At 41.3% G+C, this 25,125-nt stretch overlaps 1 protein-coding gene across 7 annotated transcripts in view; it reads right to left on the bottom strand.

Annotated features, from left to right (window-relative positions):
• CADM1 (cell adhesion molecule 1) overlaps positions 1 to 25,125 on the bottom strand; it is a 544,514-nt gene that overhangs the window by 211,518 nt on the left and 307,871 nt on the right. For all 7 annotated transcript variants that reach the window (XM_073602402.1, XM_073602399.1, XM_073602401.1 and 4 more), the window contains 3 exons: positions 11,066 to 11,218; positions 10,202 to 10,339; positions 972 to 1,133 (listed from right to left, as the gene is read on the bottom strand). In XM_073602402.1, coding sequence (XP_073458503.1) covers positions 972 to 1,133; positions 10,202 to 10,339; positions 11,066 to 11,218 — 453 coding nt within the window. The remainder of the gene's footprint in view (positions 1 to 971; positions 1,134 to 10,201; positions 10,340 to 11,065; positions 11,219 to 25,125) is intronic.

Below are 25,125 nucleotides of genomic sequence, written 5' to 3'. Positions count from 1 at the left end.
TTCGGAAAAGGTTTTCAATGGCCCCATGTACATGAGGCCTTAGGCTTAATGTACACGGGACGTTTTTACAACCTCTCTTGAATGATTTAACTTGACAGATAGTAACCCACGTTTAAAACATCCGTTTTGCCACATTTACATGCCGCGTTTGCGTTTAGAAGAGTTTGAATTTTTTTTTTTTTCCATAATAGCCAAAAATGAAAAACTCCTGTAAACGAAATGCGTTTGGCGTCGGAAACTTGGGCGTCTGAACTAATTTTTTTGCCTTCAAAGAAAAGCCTATAAACGCAACTGCCTAAAAATGACATTAAACGAACCCGTGTACATGTACACATAAGATAACACTGGATGAGTTCAGGGGCAGTTGAAAAAAGCATCCAACTGCCTCTGAACGTCCGTTTACCAGCAGCAGTGTACATGAGGCCTTAGTGTGGTCAGTTTTTAATAGGACTGAAGAGGGACTGGCAGGATCACCAGGGATTTCACACAAAGGAAGCAATACAAAGAGAACAGGATATTTTTTCTTACAAGTACTGTACATGGTATATCAGGAATATGAAATGATGGGACTACATATTCTTTAACAATCTGCTTATCTGAGTTTTATATAATCAAAGCACTATGTAAACTGTTGGCGCTATATAAATCCTGTATAATAATAATCATCATCAAATGCAAACACATATGAGATGATTTTCACTTTGTGTAATATGTGCAGTTTGTTGAATGCAACCTCCCTCTCATGCTTCATCTTGGTCTAGGTGAGGCTGCAGTGGGCTCATAGAGCAGGTAGATCGGGGACGATTGAAACCCTCTTTACTGCATTTTCACAAGCTGTTATTTAGGCAATTATAAGAAATTAGTTGGGAGGGCTGTCAGCTAAACAAATGAATGCGATAAAGAAAACAGAAGTCAATCATGTGGTATCCCAGCCATATATCATATACAAATATTCAGCATCTGCTACTCACATTGCACTTCAATGTACTGTCGGGTCTCCAGATCCTTCACAGCTGGATGGTCAACCATACACACAAACGGAACTTCGTCATCTTCGCGGAGAACGGTGATCGATATCTGACTGCGTACTCTAAACATCTTGTTGTCCACGGCCTCCACTTCTGTTTTACTACCTGTGAACATGCCGTATAAGTCATTAGGTCAGAGTAATGCCGCATAACAAAACACCACTTTCATCACTTTGATTTCCCGCAGTAATGCTGCTGCTTTTTGTTCTCTTACTGCTGCCATATGTACTAAGTGCACTTTGCAGAGTCATTTTCTCCGTCTTGTCAAATGCATGTCCTGGTTTTTTGTTTGCCTCCACAACTGTAAGCAATGTCAAAATGACCTGGTTGCCAGTTTCTCCATCTAATGGGTCATTTCGATTTGCTTTTTCTTTTCTGCATAGAAATATCATACGGCTGAGCAATGACTCACTCGCTTTCCTTAACAAGCAACTAGCCGTCTCTTTGTTTCATGTTCTACACCGACACGCTAAATCGCTTCTAAGGTCTGTGCCGTTTATGCTTCTCAGCGATGAATCACATGGAGCTTGCAGCATTATAATAAATCCTGTCAAACTTAACCTTTGACATATATGCATAATTCCTTATCGCCATGTGACTGCAGCACACCGCTTGGTGCATATGGAAAATCTGTTAAATCTCAGAGCAAGCATAATAGACATTAAGATGTAACATTCTATTAGATACCGGTATATATTCAATTCCACCGGCCTTGTGTATCATGAATAAAAACAAATGCCTAACGTAAGAGCAGTCAGACACCAAACCTGATAGTATTACAAAGGACTGATCATGATAATGCAATCACTTAATGACGCTTAAAGCTGAATTTCAGGCAATTGGCTAAATACACAAATGCAATATGAATAAGAGAAGCCGTTTAACCTGCAAAACAATTTGTAATTCATTCCATCCAGTCCTGAGATTTATGCAGCTCTGCCACACAGCACAACCCTTTCTGGCAGGGGAGGATACCAGATTTTTCTTCTTTACAGATTTTCAATAATACTTAAAGTGTAAGGCTGGCCATGCATGAGTCAATTTCTTTTTTTCATCCGAACAGCGGGTTGAACGAAAAAAAAAAAATGACCTAATTCGCCCATCCACATATTGAGTGCAGACGGGGGAAACCTCCTCACTGTCTCTTTGTATTCTGACAACGATGAGACTTCCCAGGCATCAGATTACACAGATCAGTGCTGCAGTCTATTGCCTGCGGTGATGATCGAGGGAAAAATACCGATAGGGTGGTTGAACAGAAGTCAGTTGGTAGATCGACTTTCTGTTCAACCACAGTGGCCACACATGGATCAAAATTCAGTTGGTCCCTGCTGAGCTGTACCAACTTTTAATCCCTGTGTGGTAGAGCTGCACAATTCTGGCCAAAATGAGAGTCACAATTTTTTTGCTGAGAATAATAAGATCGCGCAACGTAAAATCTTTCACATTATACAAAAAAAAAAATGGGCTAACCTTACTGGTTAGATTTTTTTTTTAATTCATTAAAGTAATTTTTTCCAAATACAGTTCGACATAAAATATTGCACCAACCACCATTTTATTCTCTAGGGTGTCTACTAAAAAATATATGTTTGGGGGTTCTAAGTAATTTTCTAGCAAAAATAAAAGATTTTAACTTGAAACCAACAAATGTCAGAAAAAGGTTTAGTGTTTAAGTGGTTAAACTTTTTTTACTTAGACAGAGAAAATTGAGTACTGTCCGTGATACTTTTTTTATTTGCACTAACATACAATTTTTCAGGACAAGCTTTCGGGGTATGTCCCCTTCTTCAAGGTCCAAGCAGTACTGATTCACAAATTTTTAAGCAGAATGTTAAAGAAAAAGAAGAAAAAAAAAAAAAAAAAAAAAGAAGAGAAAACCAAACACATACAAATCAATGGTAATAAAGATAGCAGCAGAGTTAGTGAGATAAGACAGAGGGAGAGCTAGGGGGGAATGCAAGGGGGGGGATACTAATCACAGAGTGGTCGTAAAACTTTAGCATAATGTGTAAGGAAACCAATATCTAAATTCAGGCCATTATTCTTCGTGTCAAAAAGAAGTATCATTCTTAGTTCAAACGTTTTCCTTTCCTGGATAGTTCTGAAATTCCCTTTAAGAACTAAGACATTGAGGTCTTCTATGGTGTGGTCCGATTGTGAGAAATGATGTCCCACAGGTGTGCATAAACTGTCTTCTTTATGTTCTTTGATGGTATGTCTGTGCAAATTCATCCTCGCTTGCAACTTCTGTCCTGTTTCACCAACATAAGATCCTTTGCTGCACCTTTTGCATTGGATGAGGTACACAACATTACTTGAGGTACAGCTGTAAGATCCCATGATATTGAAGGTCCCATTTGTGTGTGTAACACTTTTGGATAGATTGATCTGGTTGCATAGTTTGCAGTGTTTTTTATTGCAGGGTTTGCTACCATTATTTGTGACTTCATAATCAGAGTGAAGTTTCCTGCTGATTAGTTTGTGTCTGAGGTTGGGTGGTTGTCTGAAAGCCAATAATGGGGGTTGTTGGAATATTCCTTTCAGAGTTTCATCCTCTGTTATAATGGGTTGTAAATCTTTAATTATCTTTTTGATCCCTTCAAGTGCTGGGTTGTATGTGGTGACTAGAGGTACTCGGTTATTTGTTTTTTTCTCTGTGTATTGGAGGAGATTTTCTCTTCGGGTTTTCAAGGCTGTGTTTATGCTGTTATGGTTTTGTCTTTGTAACCTTTCTTATGGAAGGAGTCTGCCAGTGTTCTGAGATGTTTATCTCTGTCTTCTGGGTCTGAACAAATTCGGTGGTATCTGATGGCCTGGCTGTGTATGATGGCCCGTTTGGTGTGTTGGGGGTGAAAACTGGAACTATGAAGATAGCTGCATCGGTCAGTCGGTTTTCTGTATATTGACGTGTGTAGCTTGTCATCCCTGATGTATACTGTAGTGTCCAGGAAGTTGACATGTGTGTTCGAATAGTCCATTTTTAGTTTGATAGATGGGTGAAAAGTGTATGGGTACTGCTATGGGAAGCAAAATGGCACCCCAATATGCAAATTTATTTATGGCTGACCTGGAGGACAAATTTCTGAACAGCATACAACAAAAGCCATACAGATATTATCGCTATATTGATGATATATTCATGATATGGACTGAAGGTGAAGAAAATCTAAACCAATTCTTTTCATTGATCAACACTTTTCACCCATCTATCAAACTAAAAATGGACTATTCGAACACACATGTCAACTTCCTGGACACTACAGTATACATCAGGGATGACAAGCTACACACGTCAATATACAGAAAACCGACTGACCGATGCAGCTATCTTCATAGTTCCAGTTTTCACCCCCAACACACCAAACGGGCCATCATACACAGCCAGGCCATCAGATACCACCGAATTTGTTCAGACCCAGAAGACAGAGATAAACATCTCAGAACACTGGCAGACTCCTTCCATAAGAAAGGTTACAAAGACAAAACCATAAACAACAGCATAAACACAGCCTTGAAAACCCGAAGAGAAAATCTCCTCCAATACACAGAGAAAAAAACAAATAACCGAGTACCTCTAGTCACCACATACAACCCAGCACTTGAAGGGATCAAAAAGATAATTAAAGATTTACAACCCATTATAACAGAGGATGAAACTCTGAAAGGAATATTCCAACAACCCCCATTATTGGCTTTCAGACAACCACCCAACCTCAGACACAAACTAATCAGCAGGAAACTTCACTCTGATTATGAAGTCACAAATAATGGTAGCAAACCCTGCAATAAAAAACGCTGCAAACTATGCAACCAGATAAATCTATCCAAAAGTGTTACACACACAAATGGGACCTTCAATATCATGGGATCTTACAGCTGTACCTCAAGTAATGTTGTGTACCTCATCCAATGCAAAAGGTGCAGCAAAGGAGCTTATGTTGGTGAAACAGGACAGAAGTTGCAAGCGAGGATGAATTTGCACAGACATACCATCAAAGAACATAAAGAAGACCGTTTATGCACACCTGTGGGACATCATTTCTCACAATCGGACCACACCATAGAAGACCTCAATGTCTTAGTTCTTAAAGGGAATTTCAGAACTATCCAGGAAAGGAAAACGTTTGAACTAAGAATGATACTTCTTTTTGACACGAAGAATAATGGCCTGAATTTAGATATTGGTTTCCTTACACATTATGCTAAAGTTTTACGACCGCTCTGTGATTAGTATCCCCCCCCTTGCATTCCCCCCTAGCTCTCCCTCTGTCTTATCTCACTAACTCTGCTATCTTTATTACCATTGATTTGTATGTGTTTGGTTTTCTCTTCTTTTTTTTTTTTTTTTTTTTCTTCTTTTTCTTTAACATTCTGCTTAAAAATTTGTGAATCAGTACTGCTTGGACCTTGAAGAAGGGGACATACCCCGAAAGCTTGTCCTGAAAAATTGTATGTTAGTGCAAATAAAAAAAGTATCACGGACAGTACTCAATTTTCTCTGTCACAATTGCACTAATACGGCTACAACAAATCAAGTATTCACTTACACAGGAAGTCTATTCCATTGACAAACTGTTACAATGTTTATACTTAAGTTCAACTGATAAAAAATGTTTTGTTTCTTCGGTTTTTCGGGCTGTGGCTTCAGAAGAGCAGAGAGAATTCTTTGCATAGAAAGAATTGTGAAACACTTTAGTCAAGATTGTGATAACGATTCTTGACGATTAATTGTGCAGCTCTACTGCGTGGCCAGCTTAAGTTACATAGTTAGTAAGGTTGAATAAATACACCAGTCCATCCAGTTCAACCAGAGTGAGTGTGTGTCTACAACTGTTCCTATCCCTGTACATTGTGTCTCATTAAGATACTCCCCTATTATATATAATTTTTTTTAAAGGACCCATATAGAGCCGTCAAATTACGCAGCTCTCCACACATACATCGCACACTCACATCGGTCCTTACCCTCTAGGAGCCCACAATCCAATGTCCCCAACTCACATCCATATACTAGGGCCAATTTTGGACAGAAGCCAATTAACCTACCTTTTCAAAAAAAATAAAGGTGAACACCCCACACCTTCCCATGGTCCCTGCTGTACTTACCTCTGTGGGTGACAAGTTGTCAGTGTCCATGTAGCTAGAACAGCAGCCTGGGGATTTGAAATCCCTGCTCTTCTCCCCCTTCATTATGTAGGGCTTCCATTACAGATTAGAGCAATTCTGATTGGTCAGTACCAGCACAGAGCATCACTCTGATCCATCCTGGAAGCACTACAGAAAAGGGGGAGAAGAGCAAGGATTTTAAATCCCCAGGCTGCGTGGGCACTGAAAACTTGTCACCCACAGAGGTAAGTATAGCAAGGACCATGGGGTGTAAGGTGTAGGGTGTTCGTTCAACTTTTCATTTTTTCTGAAAAGGTGAAATTAAAGTATAGCTAAAGGTAATGTTTTTTTTTTTTTTTGGGGGGGGGGGGGGTTATCAGTTTTTATTCTAAAAGCAGGTCAGGTTTTTTTACGTTGTCTGTACTCCCCGTTCTGGAGATTCACTCTATTCCGATTGTCCTATTTACCATTATCATTGAGTGTGAAAGCTAAAGAAAATCAAAAATTTTTGGTTGTCCCCTGAAAAGTAACAGAGGGGAAATCTTCAAATGGGGACATAAGTTCTGGTGACTTGGGAGTCCTCAAGGAATTCCTTTAATTTGCCAGGATATCCTCTCACTTCCTGTCTAGCTACAGGACAGGAAGTGAAGGGAAATCACCATAATAGGACACAGATGGCGAAAAGAAATCTGACAGGAGTTTTAACCCCCCCTTACTCTATCCAAAATGAAAAAAAAAAAAAAAAAAAAAAAAAAAAGTTCTGCCTATAGTTCTACTTGAAGCTGCCTGATCTATCCTGGAAGCACTGAAGGGGAAGGGGAAAAAGAGTGGAAATGTCCAATCCCCGGACTGTTTCACCGGCTTTATGGGCAATGACAGCTCATCTCCCTTTGAGGCAAATACAGCGGGGGTGTAGGGAGTGTATATGGTGTTATTTTACCTTTTTATTCTTCCTGAAAAAGGTAAAACTAACCCTTTAAGGGTGTGCAAAGGAAAAGCAATATTGATGAGCTCATTTCACTGCCGATCTGCTTTCTCCTCCTATCAGCATGCTCGCTGATCAGCTTTGTGCTGCTTCTCCCTTTCCCAATCTAAACTCTGCTGTACAAGAACTGCAAGAGGCTAGCACCAAATCAAATTTAAGTACTTACTCTAGTTGTAACAACTTTAACAACAAAAGTAACAACTTTAAATAATGAGTTCGTGATTACAGAGTTTAATTAATTTGTTATATTTCTATGTGCCTGGAATTCAGCTTTGATGGCAGAAGAGCAGTTTCTGAATACATTCATGGTATAGTATATACTTGTAGTACTTTACCTATTCTCCTCTATGTTGCAGCTGAACAAATCTAATGCATTATGCATTACATCATCCAACCAAAGATAAATGCAGTCTGACAAAAAATGAAATATGATTGGTTGACATAGATACTGAATATCATAGCTTTGGGCACTGATATTAAATAAGTCATATGGTATTCTGATAAGTTAAACTTCCCATTGCAAGAGCTTTCTACTTCAATCTCTTGGAACATACTGATGAAAATGCTTTCCTTTATATCACCACTAAAATGCTCTACCAAACTGTGAAAACTGACAAAAAAAGGGAAGTTTACAATAAAGATAGCTCAGAAGAGCAGACGCTTTAAGGTCAATGGATGAAAAGCCTTGGAGTTCAGGGGTTGGTTTGGATACTGGATTCTGAGTGGTCACGGATTAATAGGTACAACGCATTGAAACACACATGCAGATTCTTGCACTGCTCTAAAATAATGTGCAGGGTCTTAATTGGGCTAATCAACACAATGCATCACAAGGTACAAAAAAAAAAAACAAAAAAAAAAACAAAAAAAACAAACTCATGTGGTGTAGCGTACTATAGGATAATGTGGATGTGCCCTTAAAGCGCTACTAAACCCAAAAACAAAAAAATATTAAACGGAACCTTAACCATTCCTAGATGTTGTGATTGTATTATATTTCTTTTTTTAGCCTTTTATTTCACCTGGGGATCTAGCCAGTGAGTCTGTTATTTTTCAACTTCCTTTAAAGGGCTCGTTTACACTTGGTTCAAAATGTCTTTGGACACACGTTTTTAACCACAAGCACTCTGAATGGCAAACAAAGCACCTGTCACTAAATAAAATGGTTACCTTACAGTCCTGTTCACACATTGTGTTTGCGTCGCTTCAAAAACCATACCCCATGTCGCTTTAGTGGTGCTTCAAAGTGTCTCCAAAACCTCCATAGGAGTCTATGACAAAAGTTCGCTTACAGCACCTGAGCTTCTGAGGAGCTTTTATTCGGAGTTAGCTTTGCTTTGTTTTGGAGGTATTGCAAGTATGAGATCTCCCAGGATGACTGGGAAACCAACAAGCAAACCAGAAAGTTGTCATTAGCAGACACGTCCGGTTAAAGTGTATAAATTCTGGGAGTGTCTGGTGCAGCTGTCACATCTGGTGTGCAGCGTGGAGCAGCAGGAAGGTGAGCGGGGGGTCCAGACTGGAGTGGAACAACTAGCAAACAACACACATGGTGTGCAGCATAGGAACCCTATAGCAGGAGGTGAGCAGGGACCAGAGAAAGAGGATCGGCAGAACAGGAGAAATTAGCAGATACCACACGTGGTTGAAGCAATATAGCAGAGAGCGGGGACCGGAAAGCGAGGAGGATCAGCAGAGCTGGGCTTACTACCGAGTAGGGGGATCAGCAGAGCTGGGCTTACTACCGAGTAGGGGGATCAGCAGAGCTGGGCTTACTACCGAGTAGGGGGATCAGCAGAGCTGGGCTTACTACCGAGTAGGGGGATCAGCAGAGCTGGGCTTACTACCGAGTAGGGGGATCAGAAGAGCTAGGCTTACTACCGAGTAGGGGGATCAGAAGAGCTGGGCTTACTACCGAGTAGGGGGATCAGCAGAGCTAGGCTTACTACCGAGTAGGGGATCAGCAGAGCTGGGGGTTACTACTGAGCAAGGAATCAGCAAAGCTGGGGGTAGTACTAAGGGAGGAATCAGCAAAGCTGGGGGTAGTACTAAGTGAGGAATCAGCAAAACTGGTGGTAATACTGAGCAGGGGATCTGCTAAACAAGGGTACTAATAAGCTGGGGATCTGCTGACCAGGGGTACTAATTAGCTGGGGTTCTGCTGAACAGAGGTACTAATTCGCTGGGGATCTGCTGAGTGGGGTTCCTGCTGAGCCAGGCTTCATCAAAGTTTCAAAAAAGCATCAATTAAGCATCAAAAACCACATCAAAAAAAGCATTTTGAAGCGGTAGGAGTTTTAATGTGTGTTAAAGTTGAAGCAATTGCGAATATGTGCCCCAACAGACCAAGATGTCCAGATAAAGTGGCAATTAGAGGGTTGAAGAAAACCATTTACCTTTCACAGGGGTGCTTACACTGGACAGCTTTTATTCATCTATGAAAATGAAGCCCTCCGCAGTGGGCTCTCACCACTGACAGGGCTTCGATCTTCACTCAGTCCTTCCAGGTTCGTGGGCTCCGGTTGTGTGAATGGCCAAGCTGCCATGACATCACTTCTGCTCAGCCACCGATCACGGCACAGCAATCTGACGGGATGGCATACTCAGTATGCTGCCCCTTAAAAAACGCAGTGCACATGTGCCGCCAACGGTGGAACTAGTGAATATCTCCTAAACCGTGCAAGTTTAGAAGATATTTTTTGTACTTACATGTAAGCTTTATTATAAGTCACCAAGCGGTGTTTACTATTGCTTTAACTGTTACATATGCAGGACAGCTTGTTCTGTTGAAAAATAATAGACTTACTGGGTGGATCACCAAGTTATAGTTAAAAAAAAAAAAAAGACCTAAAAAAGAAAACTAATACAGCAATTACACTTAAGAATCAGTAAGCTGCAATATAATCAATGTTTGCTTTTCGGTTTAATACCGCTTTAACTTTTGTTCTATCAAACCATCGCTTTAAACTGTAGGATCATGGGCTGCCTTCTTATTGCTGTGTATGGCCTATATAACTTGTATAGCATCAGATGATTCATTTACCATGGCACATGCTTACAGCATATTAGTTCATCTTACCTTCGATCTCATGATTTCCCTTGAACCAACGTATTACTGCAGCTGGTTTGCTGGCCATGGCTGTGCAGTTCATCTCCACCTCATCCCCTTCCATATACGTGTCCTTCTGCACATCAATGACCAGGTTGTTTGGTGGAACTAAAACATAAACAAAGATGGGGTGGAAGGACATAGCAAGAGATGTGTGATTATTATGGAGATCTGTCTTTTGGAGCAAAGGGAACCAAGAATAAAAGCTACAGAATTAGGAATTTACAGCACTGAAAGCTTTAGCTAAAAACATGCAGCAGACTACACCCGGGCTCATTTATAAAACCCAACAGAATCGTTGCCCATGGCAACCAATGAGTCTTTCATCCTATTTCCTAGCCTCCAGGGGAGGAATGTCAGCTGCAATCATGTTACTTCTTGCAGCCCATCAGATGGGTTTTCCTTCACCCTGTCTTCTATAAATAAGCCCCGGCACGTGTGACCGGATTAAAGACCTTCAACGATCATGGCACGTTTTGGCCTTTGTGGACAGATGACTCCGAACAACGGTTTTAGACAAATGAGATAAAAGGCCACACACTAAAAGAGGTTAACACAAATATCACCAAAGACCAGGACAGATTGCCTGCGACACAACAGATGTAGATGACATATTCATTAACTGAGAGGGTCAGCAGAATGCAGCAGCATCAGTTGTTTTTAGACATTATAAAGGGATAAATGAAACAGAAAATGCTTGCATAGGAAAAATAGAAGAAAGGAAGGTGAAATTCAGGGCATGGACATACAAGAGCAAGAGTGATCAAGAAGAGATGATAGGAAAACGGGTGACACACAGATAAGACTGGGGTAGGGGGGGGTGTTACTGCTTACTAAGAACTGTAATAGTGGTGTAGGCCTCTTGTGGGGGGTCAGTGTAGAGCTGGCAGAAGTATCTCCCCTCATCGTGGATAGACACGTTCGTGAGCGACACCCTCAGCTCGTTACTGGAGAAGTTCACCAGCTGGAACCGTGCGTCTTTCAGAGCTGCGGAATTCAAGATTATTAGTACTTTCCAGTAAATAATAAAGCAAAGTCACATGTATCACCATCTGTTGTCAGCCTTGGAAGAAGTGCACATTACTCAGTATTAAAAGAAAAACACTTAAAGCCATTAAGACGGGGGATTATAGAGTTAAAAGAAAACTATTAAAAAAATCAATAAGACAAAACGGGCATTAACTCCTTACAATACACTCGGTATGAGACTTCCCGGAATGACTCCTCAAAGTGCAGACATGGATCTATAGCTGCGAACCACAACGACCAGCATGGTTGGCAAGTAGCCAGAAAAGACAAATATTGGGCCCCATTTAAATTAAAGTGCTATTAACAAGGTAAAACGTACTTTCCTTTATTAAAAAAAAAAAAAAAAAAGGGATACTTCCCTGCTTTGTGTGATGGTATTACACAGAGCGGTCCCTTACCTCCTATTCTGAAGTCCTCCTTTCCTGCAGGTGCCCCCTCAGCAAGCTGTGTGCTGCAAGGGCACCCATACGGGCACAACCCCAAACCGGACTGTGTGCATCCATAGACTCACACAGTGGGGCCCAGCCATGTCCTCTGCTCCCTTCTCCGAGGATTTGACTGACAGCAGCAGAAGCCTATGGCTCCCCCAACTATCAGTCTGCTGTGAGACCAGGAAGAGAGCGCAGCACTGCTTCAGATAGGACAGCACTGGACCGGTGAAGGAAGTCAGGTTAGTGTTTAGGGAGGGGGGTGGGCACAACAAGTTGTGGGACATTTTTTTACCTTAATGCAGGGAATACATGAGGCACATTCTGACTTTAAAAACAATCTAAAGAAAAACCTGTTTACAAAATGCTGGATTACAGCAAAAAAAAAAATAAAAAATACATGTAGAGAAAATCATAAATAAAAAATACAAGGGTGAGATCATTGAGGTTTCCTGCGGGATCTGAAGATCCCAACTCTACACAGTTCTGGGGTGTTTCGTTTTGAGAAATGGGATCCTGAGCTTTCCCAAGATTTTTGTTTTATTTATTTGTTTATTCGTGCAATCCAGCTTTTCAAAAATGTTGGGTGCTGCCACATAAGCTGACCTTGCCTTTTAAAGTAATATTAAACCCTCTGATTTTTTTTTTTTTCTTTACTTAAAAAAACGGAGCACAATAAAATAAAAAAACCCCACTAGATTGTTAAAATTTTTACCCCACCACTAGCAGTTTGCAACTTACATTGTTGCTGGCTCCAGCTCGCTAAGTGCCGCTTGCCTGAACTTCCACTCTTCACAGGAAAGAGGTAACAGTGGACAGTCTCCAGTCAATCTTATAGGTTGGAGAAGGGTGGAGGAGGAGGAGGAGGAGGAGGGAAGAGCAGGGGAGTACCTTGTCATCTTATGCTATATAACAGGGAAATGCAATTAGCGGACCTCCAGCTGTTGCAAAACTACAAATCCCATCATGCCTCTGCCTTTGGGTGTCATGCTTGTGGCTGTCAGAGTCTTGCTATGCCTCATGGGACTTGTAGTTCAGCAACAGCTGGAGATCCGCTAATTGCATATCCCTGCTATATAAGGTTGTGTGTTTCTGCTGATGCACACAGTGTAGTGAGAACTGTAGTCCCTGCATGCAAGCTTAGCTTAGCTCCACAGGATGCTGCAAGAAAACGGAACCACCTGAAAAAGGAAATCTGGGGGAGCAGTCATGGTACTAGCCTAAAGTGGGGTTCCACCCAGAAATGGAAGTTCTGTGGATCTGATCCCCCTCCCCTCCAGTGCCACATTTGAAACCTTTCAGGGAGGATGGGGGAGCGGATACCTGTCATAACCAGGTATCTGCTCCCACTTCCGGTGAAAGATCGCCACACTCTTGTGCGGCGATCCACGCATTGTCTGCATTGTCTGGCCCTCCTCCTTCCCTACCGCTGCCTTCTGGGAGAAACACAGGTCCCAGAAGACAGCAGGGACCATCCAGAAAGCGACACCGTGGCTCCCTGAACAGCTAAGTGTCCTTATATTAAATTAATTAATTTAATTTTTTTTTTCACCCAGGCGGAACTCTGCTTTAAAGTGATAGTAAAGTTTCAGCTTTAAACAAACAAACAAAAAAAAAAAGTTATACAGTACTTACCTGCTCGGTGTAATGGTTTTGCACAGAGCAGCCCAGATCTTCCTCTTCTCTGGTTCCCCTGCTGACATTCCTGGCTCCTCCCTCCTGCTGACTGTTTGCACTGAGGGGACTCATGACTGCTTGCCCCCAAGCAACCTCTGCATGCCCCTAAGACCCACAGAGCGTGTCTCAGCTCTGCCCCCTCCTCACTGGCTGTGATTGACACTGGTTGTGTCTCAGCCAATTGGGAAGGAGAGACCTGGGGGCGCCTCTGCTCTCGTGCACATCGCTGGAACTCAGTAAGGTGGCCCATACAGTTTTTGTCATTCAACCAGCGGATGTGAATGGGGGCATAATCCCATAGAGCCATTTTATTCTGATGGCGAGGAAGCTTCCCCACTGTCAAAATACACTGAGCAGCGTTGTCGGCGATAGCCTGCAGTGCTGATTGAGAGGGAAAAATCTGACAGAGCAGTTTTACAGAAGGCGATCAGTAGATCTGGATCTACAACTACAGTGCTCATAGATCGCTCAAACGTCACTTGGTCCATTCTGAACCAGCCAAATTTTGATCCATGTATGGCTGGCTTAAAAGATTAAATGAGCCGCTGAAATTGCTTTAAAAAACAAAGGGTTTAATATCACTTTACAAGGTCCACATTGAGGCTGCACAGCCATACTTCTTAGGTGCAGACTTATTGTTTCCCACCCCCTGTTTTTGTGCTGTGGGACATCGGCCTCTACAATGCTTCAGACACTCACTGCCTAATGCATATTCATAAACAGTGCACCTAGAAATGGGGCTCATCATTAACTTGCTACCCCCCCCCCCCCCAAGAGTTCATCCAGTTTTTAGTATGTACTTTCTAGACGCATTTCTCGCATGCAAAGACTTATTTTATTACCTAGATTTGCATTAAAACGTAGCAAACGTAATGAATCATAAGCGAAATCGAAAGTGATCTCTTGAGAAAGGTTTTCTCACACAATACATGCCTTAATAAACATTAGTGCATCAAGCCCATTATCCTTAATTATCCCTATAAGTATGCTGATGTCTGCTGATCCCCTATAGTCATTCAACGTTTTGTTCAACCTGAGGCGATACATTTCTGCCATACACTTTACAGGGGACAGGTAATTTACTGTACGTTTCCAGATATCTTAGCAATTTCTAAGCAATAAACGCTCGCTCGAAACGGCGAACATGGGAAGGTTGTTTTCTTGGTGTGATTAATGTCATGAGATTAATCGCAGTTAATCGCACTTTTCTTATGCGATTAATCTCTTGAGATTTAATCTCCCAAAATCGCTTGTACAGTCAAAGCTAATAATACAGCATGAATCAGTTATAATTTAGGGAGGGCAGAAGAAGCCGGATAATGAGCTGAACAATCTATCACTAAGTAACACTTTCACAAATCATCAAAGCTTCAAGGCTGAAGAAAGTAACAATGTTTCCCCAAGAAACTAAAGCGACGGCAAACGTCCATGAGCAAAAATACAACCCGCCGTAAAACAAATCGTCCTCCACTGAGGGATGAAATGGGCCCTCTAGTCTATGCTTTGTTTTACAAATTACTTTATCATTTCATATGTCCGGAAGACGAGACTTTTTTTGTCTTCTTTTTATCTCTCAAAAGTTCCCATTCTGTCAGGAAGTCTCTCAAGGGCAAAGTGACAAAAGCCTTGGACCAGAATGCCTCCAAGGTCCTGACAAGAACAGTTATTTGTCACCACTTCCTGACCAGTGGTGTGAAGGCGTGAGGGAAAAGATCGGAGGTTTTCTACATGTATACAGAGGCCACTGACAGAACCAGACATAGTTCACATAATAAAGCACTATGCTTCTATTCAGAGCTGCCATTACACATCCATGTACACAATGTATTATACATTTGACTACACTGAAATCATTTTTAGTATCTGAAAAGTAATTTGTTCTATTATCAGGAATTGAAATGACCCACTTGATACCAACATTTTACAAAACACTTCAAATTATTTAGGCCTAATATTCCATATTTGATTTAAAGTTCAAGCTTTTGTTAAACTTTACATGGGCCAAGCTGGCCAAAACCAATGCTGTCCCTCGTCAACATATGAGGCCTCTGGATGTGCTGTATAAACTGTATGTAGCTGAGGCAACATACAGCATACTACACTGTGTTCTGGGTGCGAGACAATACTTTCCTGTCTCATACCCGGAACACAACAGAGTCTATCTGAGTTTTCTCTGATTTGGTGGAATCAGAGGTTGCGACATCAGCTCTCTGACTCAGCCAATCAGAGGACGCTTTGTATTCAGCTTTGGGTTGAGCTTTAAGACCTATATTTTAAAGGACCCTTTCACATAACAGCACTTGGTCTAGCAGGGGACTGAGCAGTTGAATCAGAGCTGAATGGGAAGGATGTTTCTGACATCTGTGCCCGTTTAGTTTATATCTGCATTTACACAGTGGACATGGGTGGACCTTTTCTTCAAGTGAAACTCAAATATTTTAGCTGCACACAGCAATTTTTTTTTTTTTTTAAGGGGGAAAGCTGTGGACTCATGTAAACATGATGTAAGGGGCTTTCTGCTCACCAAAACCCCACTTACATCAGCATTCCCAGCATTTCCCCTTAAATCAGAGTTCCCCAAGCCCCCCCTTACATCATAGCGCACATAGCACCCCTTAAATCCGAGTCCCCCTTACCTTAGTGTACTCAGTTGCTCAGAAGTCGTAGCGAGAAGGGAGGGAAGGGGGGAGACTTCAGTCACAGACAGATGGTGAGCTTACTCAACCGGGGATGGATTATATTCTTCTGATGCAGTACTCCCATCTCCCCCCCCCCCCCACTTCAAATATTCTTGTCCTACATTTGTTTTTTTCCCAGGGGTCTTCTTGCTGATCGCATGGCATCTTCTATTTTTTCACTGTGGCAGTGAAGTCAGACTTTAAAGGTTTGAATTTTAGGTTTTAATAACAAACACATTATATTTCCCTGCTCTGTGCAATGGTTTTCCTCTACATGAGTCTCCCCCAACCGGTGCACTCGGCTCCTCCCCCCTGCTGAGTGCTCCATAGCAATGCCTCCCGCTGCGGTCTCTGAGCCTGTGAGAAGGGAGAGAACCACTGCTCTAGTGCACAGCGCTGGATTGAGATCGGGCTCAAGTATATGGGGGGTTGGGGGAGGACTGCACACTGACGGTTTTTTACCTTCATACAGAGAATGTGTTGCCAGAACCGCTTTCTGCAGCATTCTATTGTGATGCCAGGCTGATTTGGTGATGTATCTATAGGAGGTGTGTTCATGACAGCCTGTGCTCACAGGAAATTAGTTGAATGACATTCATTCAAACTGGAAAAGGTAGTGGCACAGAATTTGTGGGTGGAAGAGCTGTATTTTTTAATTTTAAAAACACCTGGGGATTTTTTCAATGTAAAACTGAAAATCTGATTTAACATTTGTACAGCTGGAAAAAAAAAAAAAAAAGGACACCTAGGACTTTAGGATCTTTTTATATTAGATAGGGGTCAGGAGCTATCATTTAGACTTGGACACTGCTCACTTAGGGCTTGTAAATGTGAGAGGTATTCTTCATGATGCCCAAATTGGCAGCAAGCACCTCCTACACTTCGAGATTAATTTGCACCAAGACATACATAAGCGTTTCTCCATTCCCTCTCGACACCATTTAAACTGAAGTAAAGGGCATGATTACTACATAACTAATTTCATATTACTCATAAGAGAGTTGAGAATGTATCAAAGTCTACTCTTCTTTTCAATCTATTTATCTATCTGTATCTTAGGCAGTAGATGAACAGGGGCTTCAATATCTGCACTTGTACAGGGGGGTGTATGCTCCAAGTCATCTATTTGTAGCCTTCCATCATTACTTGGCGAGTCGCTGATTTAGAACAATTGTGTACATACCAGGTGTCCACCTCAATTGTTTGTGCCTGTTCTAGGTTAGTGACCCAGAATGTAGTTAAGCAAAGATAAACATAACACTACTTGGGCATGTCCCTTCAAAAAACAAGGGACAGAAGACAAGGATATGCCTGTCCTTCCAGATTCACACATACAGAAACAGGGTAGTGCGACTATCCCCATGATGGATGTACTTTCACTAGTAATACTGCAAGTCATCCACAACTACATTGGTTGGATGAAACATATCTGAGAGGACCAAAGTGTACTCAATCTGTCTGGAACAATAACAATATCCAAAATATATGGTGTGTCTTAAAGGATGATCATAATCGGTAACCAGTTGGTCTTGCAATGGGATTCTAAAGGAGTGGTCTCTCCACATCACGCTGTCTTTTACAATGCATTATTTCTGCATCTTCATATTGATGTGAGATTACAATGTCTACGCTTAACAAATAAATTAAGTTAAACAACTGAAAATCAGTTGGGACAGCAAGACCTGATCTGGAATATGCAGTTCTATTTTGGGCACAAGTTCACAAAAAGGATATCGGGGAACTGGAGAAAGTGTAGAGTAGAGCAACCAAACTGATATGAGGCATGGAGGAGCTCAGCTATGAGAATAGATTAGAGGAAATTTATTCTCTCTTGAGACGAGGCGATTAAGGGAGGTTTCTTGAGAAGAGGAAATTAAGGGGGGATATGATCACCATGTATAAATACATAAGTGTTCCATATAGTGAACTTGGTGTAGAGTTATTCACTTTAAGGTCATCACAGAGGACAAGGGGCACTCTTTACTGGAGGAAAAGAGATTTAATCTCCAAATACAGAAAGGCTTCTTCACAGTAAGAGCTGTGAAAATGTAGAATAGACTCCCTCAGGAGTTGGTTCTGGTCAGCTCAGCAGTTTTAAAATGAGTGGGATGCATTCCTAAATGCACAAAATATAACTGGATATTAATAGTTAAGAGATAATAACACCAGGTAAGTTGACCCAGTGAATATCCCATTGTCCCGTGAATATCAGGAAGGATTTATTTCCCCCACTGGAGCAAATTGGATCATGCTTTGCTTTTTTTTTGCCTTCTTCTGGATCAATTGTGGGTAAAGGATTGTGGATATGGAGGATTTTATTTTTTTTGGTTGAACTAGATGGACTAGTGTCTTTTTTAAACCTGACTGTGTAACTATTATCTTACTGCAAATATTCATTTTGGGCAGGATACTCTATTTTTACCAATTTCAAACATGTCTCTTTAAATGGCAACATTTTTTATCTAATGACAGTTTACTTAGCATGCCTAGATTTTTGAAGAGGAAGAAAAACATTGCTCTCATACATCTTTATCTTGGAAGGCTGGGAAGTTTTGCTACATGACACAGCATTAAATAATGATATAGGTGCACTAAAGTGGGTACTTAGAAAGCAAATTATTCTAATGAAAAACTAAGCAGAAAAGGATTTTGAAACCATGTCACACTGATCCTTTTTAATTCAGGGGACAAGAGCATATTAAAGGATATTTCCATATTCCCATTACCTTATATTTATTAGCTAATTCATGTTCTGCAATCTTTTTGGTTCTAATTTCAAAGCATTATCTGTACTATCTGCTTTTCACTCAACACTATATTTATGTTTTCTTTGAGTTCATAGTATTTGTTACAGCAATAGTAAATGGTCAGTCCACCTAGAACTGTCATTTTAGTTTTAGTAATTGCTTGCCATTGAATCACGAGTGAAAAGATTAGAACAGTGAGCAAACCCCGTTGCATGGCCACATCTTTGATAGATCTATAAATTTAACCTAAATCCTCCATAGTTAGGCAATTTTTATTTGAACATGATGGTGGACCACCTGAAGCAGGTTACATCCTATTTTATAAAAGGGGTTTTGATGAATGTGTATTACAACAGGAATGTAAATGAATTTGGGAATTGGAAACATGTCCTGGTTTAAATGAGAGTCTGAACTTTTGTTCTTTTTTGCATTTATTAATGTTTTTTGCTTGAAGATATTTTATGCTGTCCCATTTTATATCTTTTTCCGCATATGATCTCCTATAAAGGACCCTACCTTGAGTTAGGTGTCCTATTTTGGATCATTCATTATATATCTTTAAGAAGGGTATCACAGTGTGGATGAATGGGTCGGGTCCACTCTCTCTTTTATGGATGTGTATAATTGTGTATATTCCCTCTGGTGCAAGAATTGAGGGGTTAGTAAAAAAAAAATATTTGCGAATAGGATGTGTATTCTCTCTTTCATGATTGGATGGACAGTGGGGCTGTTTACACATACTGAGACCATTAATATGCTACAATTCCTTATATGGTACACATGGGTGAATGCGATTTTAAAGCCGCAGACCAGTGCGATTTCAGGTGCGACTTGCCTGACATCTATACCACTTTATGCACAGATGTCTACGCAAGCTGCAAAAAGTAGTGCAGGAACCTTTTTTTTCAAATCAGTGCGGCAACACAAAGTCGGAGTGGCACTGATTTGAACAGTTCCATTGCCAAAAATAGGGTGCAGCTTTGTCATGTGATTTGGAACTGTCAAGTCGCACTGGTATGAATGGGGCTTACTAAAACTGGAGAGTGCAAAATCCAGCCGTGTTAGATTGCAAGATCGTTTTCCCTGGTGTCCACAATGGTATGTCACGTGAGCATATCAGTGTTACAGGCTGCAACAGCATGGCATCAGTATATATAGATAGATGTCTTGCGAGCTATCAATAAAGAGTATCCAAAAAAAATGTTTTTTGGAGAACCAATCCACAGCTGCTAAGCATATATCACACTCTCATTATCTGTGTACAAAATATTAAAATTATCAAATGCAGCGCTATGTGATATAAACCTCACTAAGGTGTGAGTATTGCGCAAGTGAACGTTGGAGCAACTAATAATACCCAATCAAAGAATGTATAAATAAAAGTATATAAATGAAATACTTATTATCATGCAAGTGCCCAGTGAAAAAATATCAAAATTGTTGAAATAAACATCAAAATCTTATTTTCAGTATGTCGCAGTGGAAAAAATAAAAATATATATCTATATATATAGATCTATATATATATAGATCTATATATATATAGATATATATATATTTTATCTCGATATCGAGAGAGATATATATATAAAATAATGTCCCATATAGTGACTCTGTGGTAGTGATCCAAGCAATATGACCGTGACTTGCACAGTATATATGTTTTTGCATTTGCGGGCCCACAAAAAGATGGCACATATTGCGGCTTCACTTCAATGACCGCCGATGCAGTATATATTTCAGCAGTATCCACCATCCAATCAGATCCCCCCCCTGAGAAAGACACGTGATAGCCCTGTGTCGTCACGCGTAGGGAAGGGGACAGGACGGTGGAGGAGACAGTCATTTGCTTTCTGAGCTAGCTGCTGATTTTACAAGCCTGCAAGCCGTTTTGAGAGGATTTTAATATTGCATATTTTCTATGTTTCCTTTTTTGCTGTGGACTTGCTGAAAATAAGAATTTTTGATACGTTTGATTTTTATTTCAACAATTTTAATTTTTTTTTTTTTTTTACTGTGCACTTGCTTTATAATAAGTATTTCATTTATATACTTTTATTTTAATTTTTATTTATACATTCTTTGATTGGGTATTAGTTGCTCCAACGTTCACTCACACCTTAGTGAGGTTTATATCATATAGTGCTGCATTTGATACTTTTAATAGCATGACATCAGTAGATACCATTGGGGGGAACTTAGAACGACTTCAGGGGCGTATCCCTATTGCGTAAGGTCGGGGGGGGGGGGGGGGGCACATTTTCTTCCCCCCTATTTCCATAACAGGGAACCAGAAGGAATTGTTGGGTATCTCTGGGGCATCAGGGTGGGATTGGCAAAACTCATCAGGTGCCATTACCATGACCACTGCTGTGACCATTGGGTATTCTACCCCTCTGCATGGACAAAATTGATCAAACACATTGAACTGTTTTTAAAAGTTATATAAAACCCTAGTAATTCACTTTTCTTGCTGCCTTTTGGTCTGCTAAACATACCACTGAATGTGATTTGTTATATCTGTTCCTGGATCCTGACAGAGATCTGGTCAGCTGATAACATACTGTGCCTTCTGCCTGGGCTGCACTGTTATCAGTTATATTGTTCTGAGGAGTACAGGACCCCACCCATCTGTGTTATGGACAGGACAACAGGGGGAGATTCCAATATTTTGTCCTATTTCTGATTCAGTATGGTGAATAAGCATTGTCATCCTAGGACTGGAAGTGTGTTACTGGCAAAAGGAAGGAAAAATTGCTCGATTCCCCCCGTCAACGCAGTCCGAGTTGATGGGTGAATTCCTCCCAGGGGAAGGGGCACAGGGAACTGTCTCTGCTTGGAGAACACACAAATTACTGCTAGCTGCTATAGCCACTGGCAATAATTGCATGTAAAAATCTGACATACTGGTTGTACCCAAGTCAATCGATGGATCGCCTTTGGTACAATCAGCCTGCCCATAGATGGTTTGAATGTCGGCGGGTCCCTGCTGAATCAGCCATCTATGGCCGGTGTAACGAAGATTTAAAAAAAAAAAAAAAAAATCTAATGCAGCCACATTTAAGGATTAGTAAAAACTGCAATAGATCATATTTTTGTGTCTAGATTTACACACTTTAGCTACTATTCCCTAAGTCACATTTTTGGGTGAGAGGGATGTTCACTGCAGATTAAAGAAAAAAAAAATGGAGGTATTCTGACCTGAAAACCCTATGGTAATGAATCTAGATAAACTGCATTTGTCAGATTAACTCCTTCAGATCCGCGCTATAGCTGAATGACGGCTACAGCGCAGATCTGCTTTGCCGGGAGGGCGTCAATAGACGTCCTCCCCTTTGGAAGCTGGCCGCGCCCTCCTGCAGGGTGCGCGTATCGCGTGCCATGATCACCCAAGTCATCGAGACTCAGGTGATCAGAGTAAGGGGTCGATCCCTACCCCTTACCACGTGATCAGCTGTCAGCCAATGACACCTGATCACGTGATGTAAACAGAGGATCGGTAATCTTTTTTTTTTCTTCTCACACTGACAGCTTTTGTTGAAGGGACATCAGTCCCGAGCAGGGAGAGGCGAAACCGCCTCATATGTACCCTCAGTGCCCACCAATCAGTGCTCACAGTGCCCACCAATTATTGCCCACCAGTACATCAATGCCACCTAACAATGCCCACGAGTGCCAGTGGTGACAATTAGTGCCACATCAGCGCCACCTAGCAGTGCTGCCTATCACTGTCGCTTACCAGTGTCGATCAGTGCCCATCACTGCCACCCATCAGTGCCTATCAATGCCCTTCAGTGACACCTCATCAGTGCCCATCAGTGCCATCTCACCAGTGCCACCTATTAGTGCCCACCAGTGCCACCTCATCAGTGCCCACCAGTGCCACCTCATCAGTGCCCACCAGTGCCACCTCATCAGTGCCCACCAGTGCCACCTCATCAAAGCCCACCAGTGCCACCTCATCAAAGCCCACCAGTGCCACCTCATCAAAGCCCACCAGTGCCACCTCATCAAAGCCCACCAGTGCCACCTCATCAAAGCCCACCAGTGCCACCTCATCAAAGCCCACCAGTGCCACCTCATCAGTGCCCACCAGTGCCACCTCATCAGTGCCCACCAGTGCCCCCTCATCAGTGCCCACCAGTGCCCCCTCATCAGTGCCCACCAGTGCCCCCTCATCAGTGCCCACCAGTGTTGCCTTATCAGTGCAGCCCATCAGTGTAGCTTCATCAGCGTACATCAATAAAGGAGAAAAATTACCTGTTTGCAAAATTTATTAAGAAAATATAAAACAGTTTTGTATTTTTATTTTTTTTAATTCGGTCTTTTTTTAATTTTAACAAAAAATAAAAAACCCAGAGGTGATCAAATACCACCAAAAAAAGCTCTATTTGTGGGGAAAAATGATAAAAATTTCATTTGGGTACAATGTTGTATGACTGCGCAATTGTCATTCAAAGAGTGACAGCGCTAAAAGCTGAAAATTGGTCTGGGGGGGGTGGGGGGGGTTAGGTGCCCAGTAAGCAAGTGGTTAAAGTAAACCTAAGGTTCCACGCACACTGGATGTTAAAATAACGTTATAAAAACACCAGTAGCTTTGCCGTGAGTCTTTCAATTTCAATTTATTAGCATTTTTCCGCATTAGCTATTTTTTTAAATTTTTTTTTTCCAATGGATCAAAAATGTTAAAAAAAAAAAACAAAAGGCTGGTGAGCCACGTCTTTGAGCGTTTATCGACGTTTATGAGCGTTTGGCGTTTTTTGTGGTCAGAAAAACGACTCCTGAACGTGATTTTATGGCGTTCAGAAAACAGCCCAAAAACATCCATGTGTGCATGGATACATAGGATAACATAGAGAGGAGTTTATGGGCTGTTAAAAAAAAAAAAAATACGCCCAAACTCCAAAAAAACGGCTGTTTATGAGCTCCAGTGTGCTAGGAGCCTAAGCCCTAACCGGGTGATCTCAGTGCAGAGGATATTGCAGCAAGTGAATGGAGACCAGAAAAGATCAGCGATCTTTTCTGGTCTCCATTCACTTGCTGCAATATCCTCTGCACATCATTGATCTAAACTGGCTTCTTGGTGGCAACAATAGCGGGCCATGCCGTGTACAGTTGTATGTTGTAGCCTTCATGAGGAGCGCATGTGGTATGGTGACAACATAGGAAAACAACTAGGAGACAGCTGTCACTCAAAAACAAGTTGAACAAGGACCTTCATGGAAGGACCACCAAATTTAATGCAAGCTGCAGATTTTAAAGGACCGAAAACAGATTTTGAAATTACATTAACATGTTAAAGCTCATATGAAATTTTAGCGATTGGGTTTAGATTTAATTTAAAGGTATCTGACAGAAGGCAAAACACCTGTGCGATTAGGCCTAGATGGAAATAGCCTTATACCCCAAGCTTGTTCTGTGCCAATGAAGATAAACCTATTCACTACCCTAGAATCCATTTGTAGCATACAGGCTGTAGAATAGCCACTTCCCTCACAGCCCAATCACACTGGGTTCTGCTTCAGTATTTATCAAAGGTAAATGGAGGAGATTTTCTGACTGCAGCTTTCTGGCATTATCTGCTTGCCAATGTAAGCCGACGCAGTTTAGCCGTTGTCTAGAGTTGTTCCTTAATGGAAAAACAACAAGGTAAACATAAGTCAATCCAAAAATCAATTGACTGGTTTGGAACTTTACAGCTGACTTTATGTGATGAGACAAATTTCTGGAAAAGTCAAATGACTGCATGTGGTAACCAGTCAGAAGCTATTATTCATTATCATTGTGCGAGTGACAGAATGAAGGGGAGCATCTTGCTGGGTGTTATGGGCAAAGGCCTACATTTCATCAGTCTGAATGAGAGCTTTATTACAGCACTGGAAAAGCTGGAGCCGTCTTCACAGCCAACACATGTTCCTCATACAATGTGTGTCTACTGCGCATCTACATAAATTCATCTGATGTCGGGCTCACCTGAAATCTCATATTTCTACTATGGTTGGGCTTCAAAGGGCTGGATCAGCCTCTGGATTAGGACAGTATGTAATCTTTTCAATGGCTAAGTTTACCTTTAAGGAATAAAATAAATGCACATATTTTTGCAGGAAAAAAAAAGATTTTTTTTTCTTTTTCCCCTACAGGAGCTTGCAGAGCATTGCATCCACAATCAGTGGAACGCAGATGCAATGTCAGCCTCCTGCACTCCCTCCAGCTCTCTGCCCATAATCCTATACAGGCTTTCAGCTAGAGGAAGAGATGGACTACGAGGGCGCTGATCAGCTCAATCATAGGTCATTGAGATCTCTGTTCCCTCGAGTAGTAAACGCTGCACGTTC

The sequence above is a fragment of the Aquarana catesbeiana genome, linkage group LG10 (assembly GCF_042186555.1).
Source record: "Aquarana catesbeiana isolate 2022-GZ linkage group LG10, ASM4218655v1, whole genome shotgun sequence".
NCBI lineage: Eukaryota > Metazoa > Chordata > Amphibia > Anura > Ranidae > Aquarana > Aquarana catesbeiana.
The sequence above is the reverse complement of the archived record's forward strand: the minus strand, read 5'-3'. Positions and strand labels throughout refer to the sequence as shown.